The 13,896-nt window shown below is 38.8% G+C and overlaps 2 protein-coding genes and 2 pseudogenes across 2 annotated transcripts; 2 read left to right on the forward strand and 2 right to left on the reverse strand.

Moving 5' to 3' along the window:
* Positions 1 to 2,120: 2,120 nt before the first annotated feature.
* Positions 2,121 to 3,909, reverse strand: LOC117934102 (cytochrome b-c1 complex subunit 8-like). Its single transcript, XM_034855717.1, has 2 exons — positions 3,640 to 3,909; positions 2,121 to 2,385 (listed from the first exon to the last, which is right to left on the reverse strand). The coding sequence occupies exons 1-2, from the start codon at positions 3,807 to 3,809 to the stop codon at positions 2,337 to 2,339; spliced, it is 219 nt and encodes a 72-aa protein (XP_034711608.1). The 5' UTR covers positions 3,810 to 3,909; the 3' UTR covers positions 2,121 to 2,336.
* Positions 3,910 to 4,058: 149 nt separating this feature from the next.
* Positions 4,059 to 7,982, forward strand: LOC117934100 (annotated as a pseudogene).
* Positions 7,983 to 8,052: 70 nt separating this feature from the next.
* Positions 8,053 to 9,308, reverse strand: LOC117934101 (probable aquaporin TIP3-2). The gene is made up of 3 exons (XM_034855716.1): positions 9,048 to 9,308; positions 8,700 to 8,953; positions 8,053 to 8,604 (listed from the first exon to the last, which is right to left on the reverse strand). Exons 1-3 carry the CDS (start codon positions 9,181 to 9,183, stop codon positions 8,212 to 8,214), a joined length of 783 nt encoding a protein of 260 aa, XP_034711607.1. The 5' UTR covers positions 9,184 to 9,308; the 3' UTR covers positions 8,053 to 8,211.
* Positions 9,309 to 11,208: 1,900 nt separating this feature from the next.
* LOC117933874 lies at positions 11,209 to 13,598 on the forward strand (annotated as a pseudogene).
* Positions 13,599 to 13,896: the final 298 nt, after the last annotated feature.

The following is a 13,896-nucleotide window of genomic DNA, read 5'->3' on the forward strand; positions in this document are numbered from 1 at the left end:
AAATTTTTATTTCAAATAAAAGTACTAAAGAAATTTTAATTTTAATATTAATATGTTCTCAAATTCAATATATTATTATCTAATATTATTAAATTTATCATATCATATCAATTTTCTTCCTTAAAACAATTTCAATTTATTTATCATTATTTTTTCTATCATTTTTTGGAATTTTATTAATTTGTATCCATTGATATTTTTTTTATCAAATACTTCCCAATATATCTTGATATATTAGTAATATTAGTAAAAGCAACTACATATATATATATATATTAAACCAAACAAAGATTAGGTACAGTTATCTCATCTTTTATTTTTCTTCAAAAATTCTCATGTTCTTCATGTTTCTCTTTATTTTTTTATTAGATGTTTTTATGATTATTTTTTGTTGCCTTTTTTTTTCATAGTTTTTTAAGTTAAGAATTATATATAATTCTTTTTAGTTTTTTTATAATTTCATTTAAACTTTTATTGATTTTTTTAGGGGTTATTATGATTGTTTTTTTGTTGGAGTTCTTTAATTTTTGCTATTGTTTTTGTTTTTTTTTTCGATCTCCCTTAAATTTCCAATTCAATATTTGAGTTGAGATGAATAGATAAAACAAAAATTTACTGAGGGATCACCTTTCTGGTACATCTTCTATTCTTCCTTCGGAGTTTGCCTTTTTAATATTATTGTGTTTGGCTGTTTCTGCATGTTCATTTCTATGGCAATTTTAATTTTGTATGCTAATCTCCTGATCTCTAAATCAACGTGTGGTATGGCTACTAAATCTAAAGAACCTCTGAGTTTTGCAATGAGATTGAGAATTGCATTGGGTTCATCCTTTACCTACATACTGAAGCCAACCCTCCATTATTCCACCGAGATACCAAGGCAAGCAATATATTATTGGACTCTAAATTTATTGCAAAGGTTGCGGATTTTGAACTTTCAAGACTTGCCCCAGTTCCAGATATTGAAGGAAGTACACCAGCTCATGTATCTACAGTTGTAAAAGGAACTCCGGTAAGAATAACATTTTTATCTGACAGTACATAATAAAAACATTGAATGATCACTTAAGCAGACCTGGCCTATAAAAAAAAGATGTATATTCAGCATCACCTTACAGAACATTGAGATTCATGGAATGTGTTATCTTGAGATGGATGTTGTTCTCTTATCCCCTTCTCGCTTTAAGATGCTAGTTGTTTAGATTGCAACACAAATGCCATGTCCTTTGACTCTCCAAATCAATGTTAGGGGTTTACTAAAATCTATGCTATTCAGTATTTGAAAAAGCGGAAATGAACTGGAAAGAACCTTATTTTAGTTGAGTTGCTGGTGTGGAACTGAGGTTTATTTGATATGACTACATTGATCCGTTTTGTGTTGGGAAATTATTGGACTGTCGAGAATGTGTGGAGAAGTTTGTGAAACTGGCCCTCAAGTGTTGCCAGGAAGATACAGATGCTCGGCCTTCAATGGCACAGGTGGTACGCGAGCTTGAAAACATATGGCTTATGATGCCAGAGTCGGATACCAAAACAACAGAATCCTTGATCACTGAGCCTGGAAAGCTATAGTATCTCCACCATCTTCATCCACCCCAACCAAAAACCCTTATGTTTCATCAGATGTCTCTGGCAGCGACCTTGTTAGTGGAGTCATTCCCACCATTGCCCCAAGATGACGGAATTTTGGAAACAGAAAAATGGTAGACAGACTTGTGAAGTCGCTTGTATTGAATACTAGGAAATCTGAACTGGGTAACATTACTTGTTTAGCTTCCTCATTCCCAACTAGTTTGATTTGTAGAAACAGTCTTGTATGCTATGGGCCTATGGCTAGTTTTGTAAAAATATTGCTAAGAATACCAATATACTAGAGACTTATCAGGTGTAGCCTATTCACATCTCAGGGATTCTAATCTAAGAAGGTTACAAGAGTTTTGTAATGTTTTTCTCATAAAAAAAATCTTAGACGCATTCTTCTCTACATGCTATAAGTAGTATAACAAACAAGGGCAGGTACTCGCTGAACAAACTAGCTACCAGGCATTCTTTCTCTACATGCCTGGTGCCTGCAGGACATCCATGAATGGAATATTCAACAAATAAAGACACAGGAGAAATAACAAAACAGATTAAGAATAACTAATACCATGAAATTAGGGTTTACAAATCACACTAACTTGTATCTGGTAATGAACAAAAAAGGTTTAGCAAGGTTTCCCCAACTGCAAATGCAGTTGATAACCATAACATTCAGCTTATTTGCTGGCAAAACGAGAGAAATACAAAAAGCCTTCCAAAGAATTAGAAGACGCTTGACTTGCTGTCAGGCATGTTCAGTACCTATGCTCCAACTTCTCCTTCTCCTGATAGTTCTGAACGTATCTGCATGCATTCCAAGATGTAGACACAAGTAGGCGAATTGTGGTTAGTATCAAACACTTTTGGCTGTCGTACCAGAGAGCCATTTTTTAGTTATTATGAGCTTGCAATCATAAGAAGTTCAAACCATTTTTGCATCAAAAAGGATCTCTGGGCAAAAACTTGATTTATGGGGAGCTTAGGTAGGGAAAAAAAAAAGATTCATCCATCAATATGTTATTTGTCCAACAGTTCAAATTTCAGAGGGAGCACTAACACTCAAAAGTTGAAACATCAAACCCATCAAATACAAGCCAACTATACATTAGTATGATACATGCAAAGCATGGCTGAGCAGCAGACCAACCCTGCTACATACATAATAAGTAAAAACCTGATATTCTGCACCTAATGACTAATGAGGCATGAGGCATGCATACACAAGGTGTATATAGATAGTAGATACAGTTGCATGCCAGCACTAGAAAGACTTTTATCAACAAATGAAATACACTTAAGGATATCTGGTTATATGATTTGTATTCAACTTTTACACCATTTGAACACACCATATCTCATGTAACACTAAAACGTTCACAACATTAGAAGAAGAATAAAACTGGAGTATAATTGAAACTTCAATATGACGTTTAAATTGTTCGTAACTATGAGTGAAAAAGAAACATCTCACTTCATCTTGCATTAGTGAAAAAGAAAATCCTCTGGGCTAGGTGCTGTTTTTTTGGAAGAATACACATCATTTATTCCCACGTGATTCCATCAAATAATCATATATAATATACATAAAAAAAAAAATTCTTATTCTCTCTCTTCAAGAAATTGCACAAAATAATAACTTTTAGACTACCAAAGAGCGGACGAAGGATATCAGTAATCATAAAGTGATCCATCTCTTCAAGAGAACTTTTGACCAGGGAAGGGAAAAGAGTTCTCTAGAGATTGGAGGCTCTTAAGACGGGGAAAACATACTAATCATCTGCTCTGATGATGTTCTTCACCAAGACATCTTACTTAAGATGGTACACAGTTAGGCCTCAGGATTCAGGCTAGGGTTTACTATGGCAGCTGAATCAACTTTTGAAATATAAATGCATTTTTCAGTTTTGGGATCCTAACAAATCAACAAACCCTAAGGCAAAAAAAAATAAATAAATAAAACGAAAATGAAAATGAAACGGATGGAGATGCAAGCACGGAGATCAATTTGAGTAAAGAATAAAAGATAAAGAAATAGAAGAAAGAGCAAGGGAAAATTACGTGTAGGTGCCGATGAGAGGAGCGAGGAGGAGAGTGGCGCTGATCCAGTTCTCGGTGACCTTGTGGTGGATTTTGGTGGTTAGATCCTTCCACAAACCAGGCATGATCTGCTGCTGAAACGGTGATAGCGAGTACACTACCGCCTTCATCCTCACCGGCGTCTTCCCCATTTTCTTCTTCTTCTCTTCCACGTCCCTCGCCCTTTCCCAACTGATTTCGAATTTTCGCCTTTCAATATTGACCTTAATATCTTTTAGATATGTACTTGCCCGATTTTACAATCGGGTCTGAATAGGACTTTTTGGGGCGTCTTTTAGGGCTCGGGTTTGAACTTTGGTTTCTTTGGATCCGGGTTGTGTTTTGATGGCGTATTTCCTTGGGGTGGGGGATTTGAGGAAGAGCGTGAACAAAATCTGATAACCACTCTTGATGGCTTGGATTTTCGGTATTTGGTTTTCGGATTGGGGTTTGTGTTTTGCTCCTGAATTGGTTAGAAATTTGAAGAGAGAATCTGGCCTTCGCGGATATGATTCCAAGTACCTTGAAGCATTTGATATTTAAGCAGATTCCAAGCTTAAGCTCACATACGTAAGTCAAATAACTGCTTAAATTATGGAAAATGGATTGGAATCTTATGATAAGAAAATGTGTGAAACAAGGCTTTTTCACTGAAGCTCTGCAAATATACTCGTCTATGGTCAGGTCTGGGTTCATGGCAGTGAATTCACCTTCCCTTTCGTCCTCAAGGCTTGTGCCAAACTGCCATCTCTTGAAGACGCTACAAAGCTCCATTCCCATATACTCCTAACCGGCTTTCAAGCCCATGTCTTCGTCCAGACGGCTCTCGTTGACGCCTATTCAAAGTGCTGCTGCTTCCACTCTGCTCGTCTCGTATTCGATCAAATGCCCATTAAAAGTCTCGTCTCCTGGAATTCAATCATTTCCGCACACTGCAGGGATTTTCACATCGACCAATCTTTTGGCATCTTAAAACAAATGCAGCTTCTGGGTCTGGAATTAAGCTCCGCCACGTTTACAGGCTTCCTGGCTTCTTGCTCTCTTCCACAGGGCTTGTCAATTCACGGTTACATTACTAAACTCGGACTTGATCTGCATTTACCTCTAGCCAACTCCATCATGAGTATGTATATACGTCTCAATCAAATTGATGGTGCTCTCTCCGTTTTTGATACATTGCATCAGAAATCCATCGTTTCTTGGACAATTATTCTAGGCGGGTATCTAAGTGCAGGGGATGTTGCCAAAGTGTTTGCTGTGTTTAATCAAATGCGATGCCAATGTGTTGGCCCGGACTCTATTGTATTTGTTAACCTCATCTCCTGTTGCAAGCTATCAGGCAATTTGTTGCTGGCCATGTTAGTTCATTCTCTCCTACTCAAAAGTGGATTTGATCACAAAGATCCCATTGACAACCTGCTTGTTGCCATGTATGCCAAATGTAAGGACCTTGTGTCTGCTAGAAGGGTTTTTGATGCTGTACACGAAAAAAGTGTCTTCTTGTGGACATCGATGATTAGTGGATATGCCCAGTTTGGTTATCCCAATGAAGCGTTACATCTGTTTAACATGTTGTTGAGGACTGCTTCAAGACCCAATGAACTGACGCTGGCCACTGTACTTTCAGCCTGTGCCGAAATGGGATCACTGCGCATGGGAGAAGAGATCGAGCAGTACATTTTGCTGAATGGTTTGGGGTCAGATCTTAGGGTTCAGACTTCATTAATACACATGTTCTGTAAATGTGGAAGCATAAAGAAGGCACAAGCATTGTTTGAAAGGATACCCAATAAAGACTTGGCTGTTTGGAGTGCCATGATAAATGGTTATGCAGTGCATGGGATGGGAAAAGAGGCTCTGAATCTCTTCCATAAGATGCAAAATGAAGTAGGAATTAAGCCAGATGCCATTGTTTACACCAGCGTATTATTGGCTTGCAGTCATTCAGGATTGATAGAAGATGGATTGAAGTATTTTAGAAGCATGCAGAAGGATTTTGGAATAGAACCCAGTATACAACATTATTCTTGTTTGGTGGATCTTCTTGGTCGAGCTGGTTATGTAGAATTAGCCTTGAGAACTATCCAAGAAATGCCTGTCCTAGTACAAGCTCGAGTTTGGGCTCCATTTCTTAGTGCTTGCTACACGCATCATAACCTTGAGCTTGGAGAGTTTGCTGCTAAGAACTTGTTCGATTTGGAGCCCAGAAGCACAGGCAATTTTGTATTGATGACTAATCTGTATACATCTATGGGGAAGTGGAAGGAGGCAGCAAAGGCAAGAAGTATAATAGATGCTAGGGGATTGGTTAAGGAGCCTGGTTGGAGCCAGATTGAGATTGATGGTGCTGTCCATGTTCTTGCTGCAGAAGGCCAATCCCACCTAGAGTCGATTGATATCCATGAGGTTGAAGCTTCCTGACACTGGGAATGTTGCAGAGACAAAGATGGTGATCCACAACTTGGAAAAGGATGCATTGAAGCTTGAGGGTGAGTGAGCAGCTATTGCATTTGGCCTCATTGCTAGAAGGATCCTGTCATTGTGTGTAGAGCATCCTAATACTCTTTATTTTGGGTGAGGCAGGGCCAAGTAAGTGGATAACTGCTCATATACCATGTAATGCAGGCAAGAGTTATGTCCGGAGATGAGGATACTGTTCTATCCAAACCTCCCAAAAATCATTGGCTCCGATTTTCTTGAGGTTTGCATAAGATCTATTCAAGGAGCTGAAGGAAGTGCATGTGCATGCCATCTGTTTTGTCATACCCGTTTCTGCTGGGATTCCATGCTTGATGGTATCAGGTATTATATTCCTACTCAAATCTAATGGTGATTAACCCTCCCAACCCTTTACCACTTGAGCTAGGCCCGGGCCTCAAAACGTTATTCAGCTTTCTTCGCTCAAATGATCAACTCAAGGGTATTTTTGTGGATTTCCACAAAGTAGTTATAGAGTTGGAAACATATATGAGATAACTGGGATACCCACCAGTCCTCGTCTATGGCTTTACCAAAATTCTACCACCTGGTTTTTGACAATTCTAGTACAGCGAAAATCTCAACTATCTCCACTCAGAAATCTTGGAAGTCTCTCTAATCAAACAAGAGTACTTGTCTCTGATGCGAGATAGAGATCTGCAACAAGCATCTTTCTTTCAAGCTGCCACAAATAGAACCTGCTGAGGATGCTGCTTGGTATTCCTAATGTGTTTTTGCGTTAATTCTCCCATGTGATAAAAGGAGTTTGAATTCGTGATATAATGCATCACTTTATATGGGCGGACTCTTACCCTTCAGTCCTTTATCTGACAAGACCAGAAGTCTGGTTAGAGCTGTTGTAGCATCTCCTGGCATGTTGTTCTTAGCGTTGTATACGCGCGCGCGCCCCCCACCCCCCCACAATAATGGGTTTCACCGGGAGGGGAAACGGTGATAAGGCTTAGAGCCTGTCATTAGAAATGATTCTAGTTGAAGTGATTCAAATTTCTAAATTTTTTCAAGAGTTTTTACCATGCCTTTGAATTTTTTGTATTTTTTTTTTGGGGGTTTGGTTTTTTTGGGGAATTTTTTTTAAAAAAAACCACTTTCAAAGCAAAACACTTTTTAACCCTTCTCAAAATCTCTTTCCAATGGTTTCTAAATTTAAAAAAATAAATAAATAAAAATAAATAAAGAAAAGAAGAAGAAATATTTGGTGGCACAACAAGAAAATAGGCTTTTGTTTGTCCATCTCTGGAGATGCTCTGCTCTAAACCCTCGACTCTCATGGTATACAATACAATACAGGTACATACGAGCACCATTGGCCTACCCAAGAGAATCTTAAAGAAGAATGAATGGAGGTGAAGATTGGCTGCCATTTTGAAATTTGATGGGGACCAGAACTTCTTGTTTCAGAGGACGAATCCTGATCAACCATATTACCATTAGGATGGGTGGATTTGGTCGCGCAGAAATAGTACTTCAAGAACCATTTCTTCTTGTCGCCTGTTATTTTGGTTCTTAAAAAGAAACAGTAAGTCCGTGGATTTATCAACATTAAGTTGGTAAAAAGAACCAAATTCTTGCTGGCTGATAAACTCACGCCCTCTTTCGGGTCTGAATACTATCCCAGAACGCCTCACAACACTCGACTCGTCCCTTGGGTTGCTAGATTTTAAAAAGGAAGATGACACAATAATCTCCCCAAAATTCTTCCGAATGCTCCTTTGTGGCAACTGCATGTTAATTTATGTAATGGATAAGGCAACATGTAGTCATTTTCTACTTGCCCATGTTGTTCTCGTATTTCTTTCAAACTTGTAATAAAGCAGTTTATGAGGGTAGAATGAGGCTGAGAAGATTCATTACTAAACTATTTACAATCTGAAACGAAGTCAGTAAAAAGTAGGCACATCTTTATTTGGCAATGTCATATAACCGAGCAAACAACACCACAAACGCATAGAAAGAGAAGCAGAACAGAAGGTGCAAGCAAATTTAGATACAGAAGAGGGGAATCGGCAGCAGAAGTGGAAGTAACAGAGGGCAGACGGTGTCCTATGTAGTTGCAGTCTAGTAGTCCTCAGGAGCCAAAGGCTGGTGGTGTGTGTGAATATGTTGGGGCTCGGTGGGTATTACGAGAAATTCATATATGAGAGCAGCAAGAGCACCACCAACAAGAGGCCCCACCCAGTACACCCACTGGTACCTCCACCTCCAACCCACAAGAGCAGGCCCAAATGCCCTTGCTGGGTTCATCGATGCTCCATCAAAGGCTCCTCCCACAAGTATGTTTGCCCCAACTATGAACCCTATGGCCAGTGGCGCTATCACTCCCAGACTCCCCCTCTTTGGATCAATTGCAGTCGCATACACTGTGTACACCAGCCCAAATGTCATTGCTATCTCGAGAAGCATTGCATGCCACTCGTCGTATCCTGAGGCTATTGTGAATCCCACTGGCCTCTGAAAATTACGACACCCACAAAAAATCAAGTTACTATTTATTGATAAATCAAAATCCAAAATTTTCACCAAGTCCTTGCGTGTATAATGTTTACCAGGCCACCAGTGGCGAACCTCAAGAGGAGAGCAGCGAGAACAGCACCCAAGAGCTGAGCAACCCAGTAGTACAAAGCACGGAGGAGAGAGATTCTGCCACCCACAAGGGCACCGAAGGTAACAGCTGGGTTCACATGCCCCCCTGATACGTTGATGCTTGCCGACACCGCAGCAAACAGCGCCAACCCATGTGCAAGTGCCACCATCACCAGAGCCGGAACTGTTAAAGCCGTCGCACCTGCATATAACTTACCTGTACGCCAGGTCCCAGGATCCCCTCATTCCATTTCTTAAAAGAAAATGCCAACAGCAGGAGTAGATGCTATGTATAAGGTTTTTAAACATACCTAGAGCAAGAACGGAGCCTTCCCCTGCAAAGACGAAAATGAAAGTGGCGACGAGTTCAGACAAGGTGGCTCTCATGGAGTCAGGGTGGGTGGCCTCCTCTGCCCTCCCAAACGCATATCTACGAGGTGGCATCATGACCAACTATTGGGTTTCGAGGTGATCAAACCTTGAACAAGAAATTAATGGTCAAAGATGGATCTCTCTTCAGATAACCACCTGGCTGCAGCTACCTTTAACTAGTGAATTTTGTGAGCTGAAAGCACATGACGATGAGGAAGATAGATGATCTAAAAATATAGAAAGAAAGAAGAAGAAACGAAAGGAGGGGGCAAAGGGGGATGCTGCATGGAGAGTTTGGAGTGATGTGGACACTTGGGAGAAGGTGATGAAGAAAGTGTGACACGTAGAGATATGTGTTGCCTCTTCACTCCTGCACCTATTCTTCACTCAAACCGTCTCTATCCTTTTTCCACGCATCTCTTCCAAAGTCTTGAGCTTTATTTAATTAATATTTTTGTGTTTGCCAACAGGGTTAGCTCCATCCCATCCCGAATATACAAATGAATATTTTGAAAAAAAATATCGATACATTTAAAATTAATCAAAATTCATGAAAATATAAAAAAATTTTGATATATATATATAATGATTTATTATATTTAATGATAATATCATATACATCAATAAAAAATATAAATTTTATAAGTATATATTTATTATTAAATTATATTAAATATTATTTTATAATAATATTATGATATTTAATTATAATATATCGAATTTAAATATATTTAATATTAAAATGATGATATATGCATAGTTGTGATATTTAACAATAATGTTTATAATTTGAAAACAGATTTTATGCATTATCATTTAATTTAGATGTATTCGATGACATAAAAGAAATAATGATAATTTGTATAAATATTTTTTATTTTAAAATTTTAATAATTTATTCAAAATTTATATATAATTATTATTATATAAAAGTCACAATCACAAAAAACAATTTATTTATAATAATTTTATTATGTTTAATTTATAATATATATTATAATAATATATATAATATATATATATATATACATAAATGTTAAATGAAGCATGGTTGGTCGGCTGGTGTTAGTGAGAAAACATGAGTGGGTGGTGAGGGTTCAAATCCTCGTGGCTTCATTCTTCTATTTCCTTGGATTTTCCCTTGCTTTTCAGAATTCCAATTGCAATCCCACATCCACGATTGATTACACCAAAAAGCTTTATTTAAGCATTGAAATGGTGCATGGTGGGCAGGCATGCAGCGCACGATAGGCTGCCGAGCTGTGCTGGTTGAGGGTGTGGGATGGGCCACTTCGCCTTTTGGTATAGGAATTTTGGGCCATTTTAAGAGATTTGGGGAATATTTCTAACATTTTCATCCTGAATATATATCACATACCAAACTCCTCTTAACTCTTACATCTTTTTCCCTTTTTTTGTTTTTTAACTTAAAATCAAAATATCAAAACTAAATTACCTACAATTATATTTCCTTTCCCCAATAAAATTACCTGCAAAACAAACACACCCTAGTTTTCCTATAGCTTAAATCTACCTTTAATGAGTGTTAAACCGGTTCATTGTGTCTTCAAGGGGAGAAAATAACATACACCCATCTGAAAGTGGTATTATATGTTTCCTATACAAAAGCAACCATGTGCCGCCATATCTTCACTAAACAGTCTAAACCCCAAAGATATATTTGAATTCTCAAGCCAATCCCAATCATGCAATAAAGATCCAAATCCCGTGAAGGTTCTACGAGAAAACAAAGACAGAAGGATTTTGGTTAAGCCCAGAATTGAGGGTCCTGGCAGCATTTCGAGGGGCTATAGTTGGTGAAACTGCCAGCCATCCACTCAAACCCTCTAACATCCATTGCTTTCCACGAAATATAAAAACCAAGTCCAACTATATACAATTCACGTTATCCTCATATTTCGTATTCATCAATTGTCAACAGCTAGCTCAATAATTTTATATGAAAATTGAGAGCTAAACTGATGTTAATAAGCTGTTTTCTGTCTTCACTTATTGTAATTAACAAGGCTTTGTTTCCTCCGATTCTGTGTCTTGACAATATTGAAGAATCTTTGCAACCTTGCCTCGCTTACTTCGTCAATGCTGTAGTCATAGAGAAAGTATGGCTTCATGGGCTAGAGCTTTTTTCTTTGTAAACTTGTTGAAATCACCATCTCATGACTTTGTCAAGCTGGAATACTTATCAGCAGTCTAGCTGTGATTGTGGCCATCACCATGAGCTTGGCTGCAAAAGCTTTATTCCTTGTTTCTGCAGTTGTTGTGATTCAATTTTCAGGCGTGGTGTCTCAGGAGACAAATGAGTACTTCCGGATGAAAGAGACGCGTTGATGCAGATAAGGGATATTGTAAACGCAACAGTTGATCTACATAAGAAGTGGACAGGACCCCCTTGTCAAGAAGATGTGAGCAAATGGTTTGGAATCACTTGTTCTAAAGGCCACATTATCCGCGTTGTTCTTGAAGGAATTGAGCTCACCGGCTCTTTCCCACCTGCATTCCTACAAAAGATCGCCTTTCTGAATAGGGTCAGCTTCAAAAACAATTCAGTTTTTGGCCCTATTCCCAACCTCACTGGCCTAATCCACTTGAATTCGTGTTCTTCTCCCAAAACAACTTCTCCGGTTCCATTCCTTTGGACTACATTGGATTGCCCAATTTAACTGTTCTAGAGCTGCAAGAGAATTCTCTTGGTGGCCATATCCCACCTTTTGATCAACCAACCTTGACAACCTTCAACGTCTCATATAATCATCTTGAGGGCCCGATCCCAGAAACTCCTGTGCTTCAAAGATTCCCAGAGAGCTCTTATGATCATAACTCCCATCTGTGTGGGCTTCCTCTCGGAAAGTGTGTCCTGCTTTTCCTCCTGCTCCTGCCGCTGCCACAGCACCTCCTCCCCACATTTCTCCAAATCCATCCAAGGAAAAGAAAAAGGGACTCGAAATATGGGTGTTGCTTTGATTGTGGCTGCAGCAACATTGGTTCCTGTCCTAGTTATGGTTGTTTTCTTGTGTTATTATAGGAAGTCACAGAGGAAAGAAGCAACAACAGGGCAACAGACAGGTATGTCCGTATGGCATATGTGAACTTAGCAGTCTCATACCAAGTTCTGTTTTGGGAGATTCAGATCAAACTGTGTGATGCCACTCATTTTAAATAATTTTATCAGGTCATTCTGTAGTTGTGTATGAAATTAGAGTATTGCATACATAGGGATGAATTACGTGTTTCAGTATTCCATTTTCTTAAGAGGCTGGTTCTGGATTTCATCTCCTTTTCTCCCTTTATTACTGGACAGGAGAGGGTTCCGTAGAGTGGGCAGAAAAGAGAAGACATAGCTGGGAGAGCAGAGGGGATCCTGAAAGGACGGTAGCACTAGAATTTTTCGATAAGGATATACCGGTTTTTGACCTGGATGATTTGCTAAGGGCATCGGCAGAAGTGATGGGGAAAGGGAAACTGGGCACTACGTACAAAGCAACACTGGAATCGGGTTCTGCAGTTGCTGTGAAGAGACTCAAAGATTTGAACGGGTTGAGCAAGAAGGAATTTGTCCAGCAGATGCAGTTGCTGGGAAAGACGAGGCATGAAAACCTGGTCGAAATAATCTCTTTCTACTACTCTAAGGAGGAGAAGCTGGTGGTCTATGAGTTTGTTCCTCATGGAAACTTGTTTGAGCTTTTACATGGTTAGTATATCTTCTGTCACTTCTTTCCTTTCTGTATCTTACAAGATACAATTTAGTGTTGAAATGAAATCATATTTTTCTTGTTCGGATTTTAGAGAATAGAGGAGCTGCAAGAGTGCCTTTGAATTGGAGTAGAAGACTATCCATTATCAAAGACATAGCAAAGGGTCTCACTTTTCTTCATCAATCCTTACCTTCTCACAAGGTGCCCCATGCCAACCTCAAATCATCCAATGTTCTTATCCACTCCACCGGCCAGAACTGCCATTCCAAACTCGTGGATTTCGGCTTCTTGCCCCTTCTGCCCTCTCGTAAATCCTCTGAAAAACTAGCCGTAGCCAAGTCACCTGAATTCGCTCTAGGAAAGAAGCTGACACAAAAGGCAGATGTCTACTGCTTCGGCATCATTATACTGGAGGTCATCACTGGGAGGATCCCAGGTGAAGCTTCACCAGGGATCAATGCAACAGTTGAGGACCTTTCTGATTGGGTAAGAACAGCAGTGAATAATGATTGGTCCACAGATGTATTAGACGTAGAGATAGTAGCAGCAAGAGAAGGGCATGATGAGATGTTGAAGCTCACAGGGATAGCTCTGGAATGTACAGATACAACACCAGAGAAGCGACCAAAGATGACTGAAGTGTTGAGAAGAATACAAGAAATTGAGGACATGGGAGAAAAACAAATAAGTGGAAGTGAAGCAAGTTGATTCATGTAGGATCTTCAATGTACCCATAACATCAATTTGATTACATTTTTTCCAATCAAATACATTTTTTTCTTCTTTTCCTTCGAGTTGCCATCTCTTTCGGCTATGGTTGCTGTCATTTGGTCTAATCAACTATACTCTTCCGATTATCTATTTAATTATCAATTAGGCTATTGACATTATGTAGCCAACTCAGACCCCATCGTTTAATCAAATTACCTTGATCATATGATGAATATGAATCATATTAGATATGAGAATATAAAAATAGAATACATATAAAACATGTATATGAAATTTATGCACGACCAGAGCACCTACAACTAGAATCTTGGGGAAGAAAATGGGCTGGAGTCTATCCATAGCA

This window comes from Vitis riparia, chromosome 16, assembly GCF_004353265.1.
Source record: "Vitis riparia cultivar Riparia Gloire de Montpellier isolate 1030 chromosome 16, EGFV_Vit.rip_1.0, whole genome shotgun sequence".
Taxonomy (NCBI): Eukaryota; Viridiplantae; Streptophyta; class Magnoliopsida; order Vitales; family Vitaceae; genus Vitis; species Vitis riparia.

Coding starts and splice junctions, on each gene's coding strand:
- LOC117934102 (XM_034855717.1), bottom strand. CDS start 3,809: ATGGGGAAGACGCCGGTGAGGATGAAGGCGGTAGTGTACTCGCTATCA. Junction 2,386..3,639: donor CCTCTCATCGGCACCTACAC/GTAATTTTCCCT, acceptor GAATGCATGCAG/ATACGTTCAGAACTATCAGG.
- LOC117934101 (XM_034855716.1), bottom strand. CDS start 9,183: ATGATGCCACCTCGTAGATATGCGTTTGGGAGGGCAGAGGAGGCCACC. Junction 8,954..9,047: donor AGGCTCCGTTCTTGCTCTAG/GTATGTTTAAAA, acceptor CCTGGCGTACAG/GTAAGTTATATGCAGGTGCG. Junction 8,605..8,699: donor GGTTCGCCACTGGTGGCCTG/GTAAACATTATA, acceptor CGTAATTTTCAG/AGGCCAGTGGGATTCACAAT.